The following is a 10,039-nucleotide window of genomic DNA, read 5'->3' as shown; positions in this document are numbered from 1 at the left end:
GCTTTGGTGGCAGGATCCAGTTAAGGATGTCCCTCTTTAGCAGCACCAGGATGAGGATGGCGATTTGCAGCAAGGCGAGGAACAGAAGAAGTCTCCTGGGGGACAGGAGAGGGGTCAGGCAGAGCAGGGGGCAAATTTGTCTCAGCTCTTTCCAACCACCCTCTTCTTCGAATACCACCGTGGGACCTTCACCATGCTGGGCAAAATACTCCCCACTCAGGAGAGGGATGAAGGTCCTGGGCATGTCTCTTGGCCCTGCTGTACATCTCCCTGGTGGACCCCAAAATGCCCCCCTGCCCATCCCCAATGCAGGAAAAAAAGAAATACAGAAACATTACATCCTGGAGAAGTCTAAAGCTGCCTAATGCCCTTGGACCACTGGCACGGGCATCCCACTGCCTATGGAGAGAGGGCACAGGGTCTTGCAGACAGGCCTGCTTCACTCCTCTTCTCTGCCAGTGGGAGAGCTTTCCCAGGGCTGCAATTCTGCTCTCCCAGTGACACTGGAGCTTTGGGCTGCGCAAAATGGAGCTGGACCATCAGGGGCTTCTCCTTCAAGCCCCATTCCCCTGCCCTGTCCCTTGCAGCCCGGACCACGAGCATCCTCCTCCTGAGGGAGAAAGCTCCCTTCCCCAAAAGCAGCACAAGCTGTTGGAAGCTCCCTGGAAGAACTTTTGCAAGGAACGTACACAAGTTGAGCTGCCACACATCTTCTTTGTTTTATTATTCTTCCTAAAGGAGCTCTTGGGCCTGCGGGTGGTCGTTGTGGCTCGCCGTCTTCCCGTGAACCTGTACTCGGTACACACAGGTGTACTCTGGGTTTCCCCAGTTGCTCTGCACCTGGAATTTGATGTAGCGAAAGGTCCTGGGAAGCTCCTTCTGTAAAGAAATGGGGGGAGCCATCATGACACAGGTGGCAAGAGCCACAGCACATCGCTGGAGCACCCTCTGTCCATGCTCCCCCTGCCGAGGACCAAACAGCAGCCCTGATGAAGGAGGCAGCAAGGTCAACCAGATCCCCCTTTGCCAGGGTGATGGAGGAGCCCTCTGTGCCTAGAAAGCAAAGGCCTGGCCTCAGAGGCTTGCTGAGGGGAGCTGTAGAAACTGGAGGCCCTTTGCTGCCTGGGCTCTCGCGGGACGTGGAGAGAGTCCCGCTGAGGGGGGGAGACATCTGCTGTCCTCCCTCCCCGCTGAGGGGGACTGTTTCCCTTCCCAGACCCCTTCCCACTGTTGCTTTCTCTGCACTACCCGAAGGAAAAGGAAAGCCCTTGCAAAGGTGGGGCAGCTGCCTCAGTCAGCAGAGCAAAGCCCCATTATCTCTCCTCTTGCCGTCTTCCCTGCAGGAGCAAGGAGTGTGGGAGAGCAGAGGCTGGCTGGGGTGATCCTCCGCATTCTTTCCTCCAAGGACTTGCAGACAACCCTGCCTTCTTCCCGGGCATCCTGCCCACAGCTCTTGTGGTACCTGCACATGGAATGTCTGAGCGATCTCCTTGTGCACGTTGTAGGTGAATGTTCCCAGGAGAGTTTCTGCCGCTGCCTCATCCACTCCCTCAAAGACAAGAGACAAAAGGAGCAGGTCAGGCTCACACAGGGCGTCAGAAAAAGGGCACGCCAAGGCCAAACCCAGGAACTCTTCCCCACCTCCCTTGGCTCTAGCGGTAGTCTAGTACAGCTTAGGCTGACTCTGGGACAGGGTGCTTTCAGCACATGCTCCAGGATCCTTGGCCATGAAGCAGAGAAGAAGCCCCCAGAGGCACAGAACCCCCACGTGTCCCCAGTGGCCCCCCAGGGGATGCGGTGCTCTGCAGCAGCCAGCCCCAGACACATGTCTGAGAGAAGCCGCCGACAGAAGCATGTCTCTGGTACAGCTTTTCCCTGGGGCCGGGCCCCTCGAGAAGCACAAGGCAAAGACTTACAGAGACAGCAAACTCTTTGGGGGCACTGCTGACTTCCCCGGAAGGAGAGACTGCCTCCGAGATATGCCAGATGGTGAAAGCCGTTGGCCAGATTTGCTCAGGCAGCCGGACGACCACGTGGCCCCGAGATCCTTGGAAAGCCCAGCAGCTGCCAGGGGCAATACGGGGCTGAAACCAGAAAGCCATGACCGTCAGCGGCAAGGCAGCCCAAGAGCCAACAGAGCTGCCTGTTTGGCCAGAAGCAGAGACCTTGCCTTGCCTGTGGGCTGCGATCCTGCTCGTAAATGAGTACAAGTCGCTGGGCAGCAGGGCAATATGGAAGTGTTTCTACAAAACCTCTGGGCTCCTCCAGCTTTCCCAAGCCAGCTCTGCCTTCTCAGAGCCTGCAGAGACAGGGCAGGTCTCCCCAGTGTACCTCACCCCATTGCCCTTCAAAGATTGCGCTGCAGCTGCACGGTCCAATGCAGACTGGGACCCTGCTTCAGACTTGGTAGACCAGATCAGGGCTGGGGGCCCAGAGGAGCATCTCTCGTTGCTTCCGTGGCTTAGCAGCCCCCACCACTCCCACCCCCTCTGGAAAGGGACCCTCAGAGATGCGGTATGGCAGTGGGGCTGCCAAGGACAAACTGCAACCAAGGGTGGTAGACAGGTCGCGGAAGCTGGGTTCAGCTCAGTCCCCCTCCTGATGGGAGGGCAGTGCTGTCAGGGATCGCAGGGGTCAGGAATGCGATGCAGACTGCAGGGCTGAGTGATAGGGCCGGGCTGAAGGGAAGTGCTGTGCGCTTGGTCTGCCAATCCAAAAGCAAGGAGGTGAACCACAAGTCAGGACTTCCCTTGTGATACCTGCAAGATTGTCTCTGGAGGGTTTGCAGAAGAGAAGCTGAACGGAGAAAGCCACCAGCTCTTCTTGCCTTGCCCACCATAACTCTTGGATGTCCTCTCTGCATCAATGGTGGCACCTGACATGAAGGAGGCCAGAGATTAGGAGTGGAAGCAGTGCATTAGGATGTATTTCTCAGGCTTGAAAGCAGAGCTTGGCAGACTTTGGGGGAGTGCTGTACACAAACCGAGGGCAGCGAGACTTCCTGTCTGCATACCTATGGCTTCCAGAGCCCAGTCCGGCATCCGGACATAGCCTTCAAGCACCTTCTTAATTGCCGCCTGGGTCAGCTGCAGAATTTCCTGGGGGGAAAAAAAATGGGAATGGCAGTGAACACAAACACATGCACGGGCCATTCTGCATGAACACTGAGTCCTAGCACAGAGCCAAGGAGCGCCTCTGTGTCAGAAAACCCAAAGCAAGACCTGTCGGCAAAGGTGCCGACTTTGAGAGTGCCAAGAGGAAGCAGCAGGAGGGAGGCCAGAAAGGCAGCGAGGTCTCTGATCTGCCCCCAGCACCCTCACCTCTCTCTTCTCCTCTTGGACACCATGGCCTCCGAGGACCTCTCTCACTGCCTGAAGAATGGTCGCACTCGCAGCAGACACCTGAGCCACCGTCTCCTTGAGCTCCCACATCTTCTGCTCCAGCCAAGCCTGTGAACTCCTAGAGGCAAAGGGAAAGCAGGTCTTGCCCAGCAGCTGCCCAGCCCCTGCAGGCAGGCTCCAAACACTGTGCAGAGAAGGGTCCCCGGGCCTTGGGTCAGCCCTCATCCCCCAGACCCTTTCCTTCCTCTGGTTTACAAATGGCTCCCTTCCACCACTGCGAGTAGTAGACGGGGAAGGTCAGAAGCCCTGGACGTGAAGCGAGTGAGTGCAGGCAGCACGAGGCCAGCTGAGACGGCTCCACAGAGTGCGTTCCTTGGCAAGAAAGCACTCTTTACCCCAGAGACTCGAGCTCCGCTTCAGGAAGCCATGACGCCTCCTGCAAGATAAAGAGAGGGTGGGATGGACTCCTTAAGTAGCTTGTTGACTGCCAAAATTGACACTTTGGAGAGACACTCCGCTGGAGCAAGCACGAGGAGCACTGCCAGGGCTCCCCAAAGGACACTCCCCTAGGGAGAGCTGGCAGAATGTCCTGCTGCTTCGAGTCACTTTGGAGAGACCCCGACACGAAGGTTGGGCTCTTTAACCAGCCACGTTCAGCAGAGCATCTTTCGGGTCTCCGTCTGCCCCCCAGGCTCTCCGAGAGGGATGCAGGCAGCAAAGGCACCTTCTGCCAAAGTGCTCCGCGCTTCAGCCTGCCACCCTGCGGAGGTCACTTGGGAAGATCTGTGTTGAACCCCATCCAGGCGCTATGGAGATCGAAGAACAAACAGAAGTGCCCCCCCCGCCATGACCCACCCTCTGCCTCAGCCGTGATGGGCATTTTTGACCAGGCGTCCCATGTTCCCAGGGGAGGCAGGAGGGCAGAGCCACAGCCTTTGCAGGCATTGGCTTCCCCACAGCAAGAGACACTTACCCGCAACGCTCCCTCTCCCCACACCGTTGAGCCCCAGCAGTAGACAGCAGCTGTGGGTCACATTGTCAAGAGATGGTTATTTTCCTCAGGAGCTGGTCCCTCTCCCCAGGACTGAGAGGGCCATTTTTGGTCAGGGATACTCGCCCGACAGGAGGGGAAGCAGCAGGAAAAGGAGCCTCAGGACCCTCCTGCCCTTCTGGCAGGTGTTGCATTGTCTAAAAGAGAGGGAACACTGTTGTTACCAAAGCCCAAAGTTGGGACACATATTTGCCAGGGATCCCTTTAGGAGCTCGCTTGCTACCAGGCTCCTGTGCTTAGCACAGCTGCAAGCCTGAGGGCCCAAGGGCCTTTGGGAAAGTCTGAGCTGTTGCACAGCACCCCTGGGACACAAAGACCTCTGGCCTGACACAGGGGCAGCAGCCTGGCCCCGCTTGGGTCTTCCCTAAGAAGGGGCAGGGCCGTGCCCCCAGACTAGGGTTGCTGGGCTGCCCGGCTGGAGGGCAGTAGGACAAACAGCCCCCGTGCTCTGGGGCTGCCTGCTCCTGCCGGGAAGCCAGGCAGCACACAAGGCTTCTGGCCTGATCTCTCCCTATTTTCTGGGGCCTCTTGCACCCACCTGCCCAACCTGGCCGGCATCTCTGCAACCCCAGCACGCTGGCCAGGCAGAGGGAAAAGCCTGCTCTCCTCCCGAGACCCAAGCACCTCTTCTCTAGGCATCCACTAGCTGCTGAAAGCGCTCTGCTTTGCACTGCTGCCCACCTCTGCAGTGTGGGGTTTTATGGAGGGCAGCAGGTTATGACCTCACAAGAGCCGACTGGTGGTGCCCATGATGACCTCAGAGGGGCTACCCAGGAGGGGGTTGCTGTGCCACCTGGGAGGGAGAAACCCTGTGGGTTAGCCCCTGCCCACACCTGCAGCTCCCAGAGACCAGGGGCCCAGAAGCACCTGGGAGCACAGAGAGCAGCACCTCCTTTGCCTACCCCGGCAAGCTACTGTGCCGTTACACACTTCCTCCTGTGCCAGGCGGTGGCATGCCCTGTGCTCCGGGCAGGAAGGTAGTTTTGTGAGAAGCTGGAGAGTTTTCACACTGAAGTAGATCAGGGAATTGCCTTTTTTGCACTCAGGCATTGCCAGCTGCTGATGGCAGTGAACTGCGGTGCTTCAGAAGAGGCTGTACTTCCACGTGGGTTAGAACAGATGCAGTGCCGCTTTAAGCGCTGCCCCGAAACCCGGTGTGCAGGTGCTGCAGACAAGCCCAAGACCCGGGCTCTTCCCCCAGCCCCACATCAGGCTCCTCAGCCACCTCCTGGCCATGCGGCAGCCTGCAAGGATTGAGCTGTGAGAGCGCTGTGCGCAGCCCCCCGGGGCAACTATCAGGGAGCTGGGCATGTGGGTACCGCACTGACCCCTGCGGGACTGGCCTGGGAGTGGGCACCCCACTGCTGCCCAGGCTGCCAGGGCTGGGATCAAGCAGCCTCGTGTGCAGGTCCCTCCAGGCTGGAGGACCATCCGATGCAGTCTCCCATCGCTCCATACAGCCAGTGCTGCTCAGACACATGCATTTTCACATGGTGCTAATGGAGGTGACTCTGTGCATTGTGGAAATGATCAGCAGCTAGGCTGGCTCTCTCTCTCAAGTTGTGCTGCTGTCCTGGCCTCCCTCCCTCCCTCCCTTCCTCCCTCCTCCCAGTGCTGGGGCCAGCTGCTGCAGGCACCCACAGCGCTCCCCAGCAAGCCCTGTACCGCCTCCCTGGCTCCCCAGGGATGTTCCTTAGCCCACAGCTGTCCGCACACCGAGGCAATGTGCTGCGCCTGGCGAGCAGCTGGGTGGGGGCTGCTCCAGCTCATAGAATCATAGAATGGTTTGGGTTGGAAGGGCACCTTTAAAGATAATCTAGTCCAAACCCCCTGCCATGGACAGGGACATCTCTCATTAGATCAGGTTGCTCAGAGCCCCATCCAACCTGACCCTGAACACTTTTCCAGCGATGGGGCATCCACAACTTCTCTGGGCAACCTGTTCCACTGTCTCACCACCCTTATCGTAAAACATTTCTTCCTTATGTCCAGGCTAAACCTACCCTCTTTCAGTTTAAAACCGTTGCCCCTTGTCCTGGCACTACAAGCCTTGGTAAAAAGTCTCCCTCCATCTCCCTCCAGGAAGGTCTGCCCAGAGCCTTCTTTTCTCCAGGCTGAACAACCCCAACTCTCTCAGCCTTTCTTCATAGCAGAGGTGTTCCAGCCCTCAGACCATTTTTGTGGCCCTCCTCTGGACCTGCTCTAAGAGGACCATGTCTTTCTTGGACTGGGGACCGCAGAGCTGGATGCAGTACTCCAGGTGGGGTCTCACCAGAGCGGAGTAGAGGGGGAGAATCCCCTCCCTCCACCTGCTGGTCACGCTTCTTTGGCTGCAGCCCAGGATATGGCTGGCTTTCTGGGCTGTGAGTGCACATGGCTGCCTCATGTCCAATTTCTCATCCACCAGAATCCCCGAGTCTTTCTCCGCAGGACTGTTCTCAATCCGTTTTGGCTCACGTGCAGTTTGCCCTTGGTGAAGCCATGATGGCTGTCTGTAATCACCTCTCTGTCTTCAATATGTTCTGATATGTCTTTTCAAGGAGGATGGGTTCCATGATCTTATTGGGCACAGATGCGCTGGAGGGGTCTGCAGCCCCCCTCAGGGGCAAGCCTCTGCAGGAGCATGGCAGATGTGTGCTGCCTTCCAGCTGGCCCAGCACAGGAGCAGCCCAAGATGAAAGGGCCCAACCTGAACTGATCCTTCTCCACACTCTCAGCTTACTAAAAGGACTGTCCAGGACCAGTTCTGCACCTCCTCATACAACCCCAAGCTCTTCTACCGCCTGCTGTTGCGTGTGCTGTGTGAGGAGACCTACACCCACCTGGCATATGCACTGGGAAAGATCCTCCCTGTGGTCAGTGAGGGGCCGCTGCCCTTTTGACAGACACCCCCCCCCCCAATAAAGCCTTTTCTATCTCCACCTCCATGTGCTCGGGCGTGTTTGTCGGGGTGCAGGGAGAGGGTCTTGCACCACGTGCCGGTCCCCGCAGCCCCTTGAGGCCAGGCCCAGTCTCATCTGCTAGGCACTGGGCGCCGCCACCCTGCCTGCCGCAAGCCAGGTCCCTGCGTGCCGGCCTCACCTGCCCGCCCTCCCTCCCTCCCTCCGTCCCTGGAGTTTTTATGACGCTGTGTAATCGGGTGGAACCACCATCTTCTCAGGCCACGGTGGTATTTTTTACTCCACCTTTTTGGCAACCATTTAGCACTGTGCAGGCCAACCCCTGTAAGCGTGTCTGACATTAACTCAGGCTCCAGCAGCCGGGGATGCATTTACACGGAGGCCGGCAAATGTTATCACCCACAGCCCCCTAGAACTCCCCCCAAACCCTTCCCGTCCTCCCCACAGCTCCCCATGACCCCGAAGCCACCCACCTGCCTTCTCACTCCACGGCCCATATGGCCCCCATGCTGCCCTTCCACGCCACAACCCCCAGCCTGTGCCTTTCTCCCTCCCCACAGTCTTCACGGCTCCGGTCTCCCCCCCTCCCCAGGCTCCCATCCCTGGTGGCCCCACAGCCCACTGGCCCCCTGGCACCATCCCCAGCAGTGCTGTCCCCATGGCCCCGTTGCCGCTTGCACCCCATGCCATGGGGCCCATTCTAGCAATTTCGGAGCTGGTGGCCCTGTCCCCAAGGCCCTGTCCCTGCTGACCCCACAGCCACTGGCCGGCACAGCCCCGGCTGCTCCCTGACAGCTTCTCCAGCCGCCCGCAGGTGTCGCTGCTGAGGGGAAAGGCCCTGTGGGCGGGAGGCCGGAGTGACTCGGCCTGCCAACTCCTGAATGCAGCGCCGCTGCATGCAGCTGCTCGAAGGGCCAGAGCTGAAGCACGTGGGTCACTGCCTGCCTGCCATGTGCCCCCACCCCTTCCTCCTGGTGTCCCCCCACGTGCCAGCAGCCGCGGCTCTCTGAGCAAGAGACCCACCCCATTCCTCTTGGGAGTCTGCAAGCACGGTGTCTGCCCGGGGTAGAGCAGAAGGGCTAGTCTTTATTTTTCCCCTTCCCGGGCTGTAGTCTGGGGGCTGGATACCTGAGCCCTCTGCTGGAGGCCACGCGGAGTGGCCGTCCGTGCACATGTGCACACCCGTGGTGCACGCGCGTGTCTGTGAGTCTCTGCATGCGCCTGCTGGGAGTACATGCCTGGCTCATGCTTGGTCCAGGGGTGGGGAGCTGTGACAGCCGGCTGGTCAAGGAACAGGCAAACCCCACAGGAAGATGCTGACACGCGGCGCCCGCAGTCGCTCCTGCCCGTGCACTAAGAGTGGGTGCTGAGAGTGATGCCCTGTTTCCCCAGTGGCCACGGCTGGGCCCTGCATCAGCTCTTGGCGCCAGCCCCAGGGAGGTGATGGCCGTGTCACAGTGGGCAGCAGTGGCCGTGTCACCATGATGTCACCGTGGGCTTGTGACACGGGTACCATGGCAGGTACAAAAGGGACTGCTCCTGGCGGCGGGGGAGCATCTGGAGGAGCACCTCGGTGCTGCTGGGCAGGAGTTTGGAGAGTACTCACCAACGACCTGTCCTGTGTCCGCCGTGCAGTGGAAGGCCCCCGACGGGGGAGAGGAGGGTGAGGGCAGAGTATCCCCACAGTCCCCGCAGCCTTCGGCCGGGCGAGGGGGGTGGCCGGGGCTCCGGGGCTGCGAGCGGTAGGGGGGAGGCAGTAGGCTAGGCTGAGGCAGGGCCAGGTGGGGAGGCCACGTGTGCCGCTGGGGCTGGTGGGGGACCAAAAGGAAGGGGATCCCGGGGGTGGGGGGCATGTTGACCTCACAGACCGGGATGTTGACACTGGAGGTGGCGCCGCAGAGGCCCAAGGGCAGCGCAGCCCCACGGGCAGGAGGGGCCCCGTGAGCGCCCGGCACAGCAGGGCAGGGGAAGCTCCTCCTCTCCTCAGTGGTCCCTTGTGCTCCCCACCACCTCCTGCTGCGTGCTCAGCACCCAGCTGTTGTAGGCCGAGCCGGGCACGGAACTAGTGCGCGTGCACGCACAAGACAGCTGGCTGTAGGGGGTGCAGGCGCGTGGGTGCAGATGGCTGACGGTGCCCCTCTCATGGGGAAGCTCCCTTGTCAGCCCTAGGCATCCCTGACTGTGCATGTGCGTGGCCGTGTCCTGTGCGTGAGAGAGCGTGGGTGTGCCTGTGCTTGGGGACTGTCCCCGCGAGTGTCTGTGCCTGACAGTGCCCGCGGCCATGCCCCTCACACCCTACTGGCTCCGACGTGCAGGTGCAGCCATGCAGGCAAAATCGGTGAAGCAAGACCTCTGGGGAGAAGGGTCCATGATCAGATGGGAGAAGGTCCCATCACAGTCTGGTTAGGGCTTGAGAAAGACTCAACTAAGCGTCAGGGACCAGCAGAACAGGCTGTTCCCAGGTGGAGGATGTAGATTTCAATGCAACTCCCAAGCCAATGGGCAGAGTGTTTTTGCGTGGACGTCCGAAATGAAGCTTCGCGCAGCTGTTGCTAACAGCTTGGGAGGACACTGATGTAAAAAGACCTATGTTACACAGATCCACCCTGTGAGAGGTCAGCTTGAATACAGGCAGCAAAACGCCTGGGGTGCTGGGGGAAGGGGTAGTAGAAACTCTTGGTACTCTCTGGGCCCCAACACCTCCCAGTTGACTTCGATCATATCTTTCCTCCTCTGCAGTACTGTTC

General features: G+C 59.6%; 1 protein-coding gene across 1 annotated transcript; it reads right to left on the bottom strand.

Moving 5' to 3' along the window:
- Nucleotides 1–732: 732 nt before the first annotated feature.
- LOC143173502 (SUN domain-containing protein 3-like) lies at nt 733–4,950 on the bottom strand. Its single transcript, XM_076363767.1, has 7 exons — nt 4,931–4,950; nt 3,321–3,459; nt 3,014–3,098; nt 2,760–2,875; nt 1,917–2,084; nt 1,463–1,549; nt 733–879 (listed from the first exon to the last, which is right to left on the bottom strand). The coding sequence occupies exons 1-7, from the start codon at nt 4,948–4,950 to the stop codon at nt 733–735; spliced, it is 762 nt and encodes a 253-aa protein (XP_076219882.1).
- Nucleotides 4,951–10,039: the final 5,089 nt, after the last annotated feature.

Source organism: Aptenodytes patagonicus, unplaced genomic scaffold, assembly GCF_965638725.1.
Source record: "Aptenodytes patagonicus unplaced genomic scaffold, bAptPat1.pri.cur scaffold_90, whole genome shotgun sequence".
NCBI classification, from domain to species: Eukaryota; Metazoa; Chordata; class Aves; order Sphenisciformes; family Spheniscidae; genus Aptenodytes; species Aptenodytes patagonicus.
Note: the sequence above shows the minus strand (reverse complement) of the source record. Positions and strands in the feature narration are given on the sequence as shown.

Bases quoted from the DNA above. Each gene is read 5' to 3' on its own strand.
- LOC143173502 (XM_076363767.1), bottom strand. From the start codon at position 4,950: ATGCCGGCCAGGTTGGGCAG. The intron at 3,460-4,930 runs GTGGGTGCAAGA...CTTTGCCTCTAG, and splicing joins ATGCCGGCCAGGTTGGGCAG to GAGTTCACAGGCTTGGCTGG. The intron at 2,085-2,759 runs GTATCACAAGGG...TTCTGGTTTCAG, and splicing joins CTCCAGAGACAATCTTGCAG to CCCCGTATTGCCCCTGGCAG.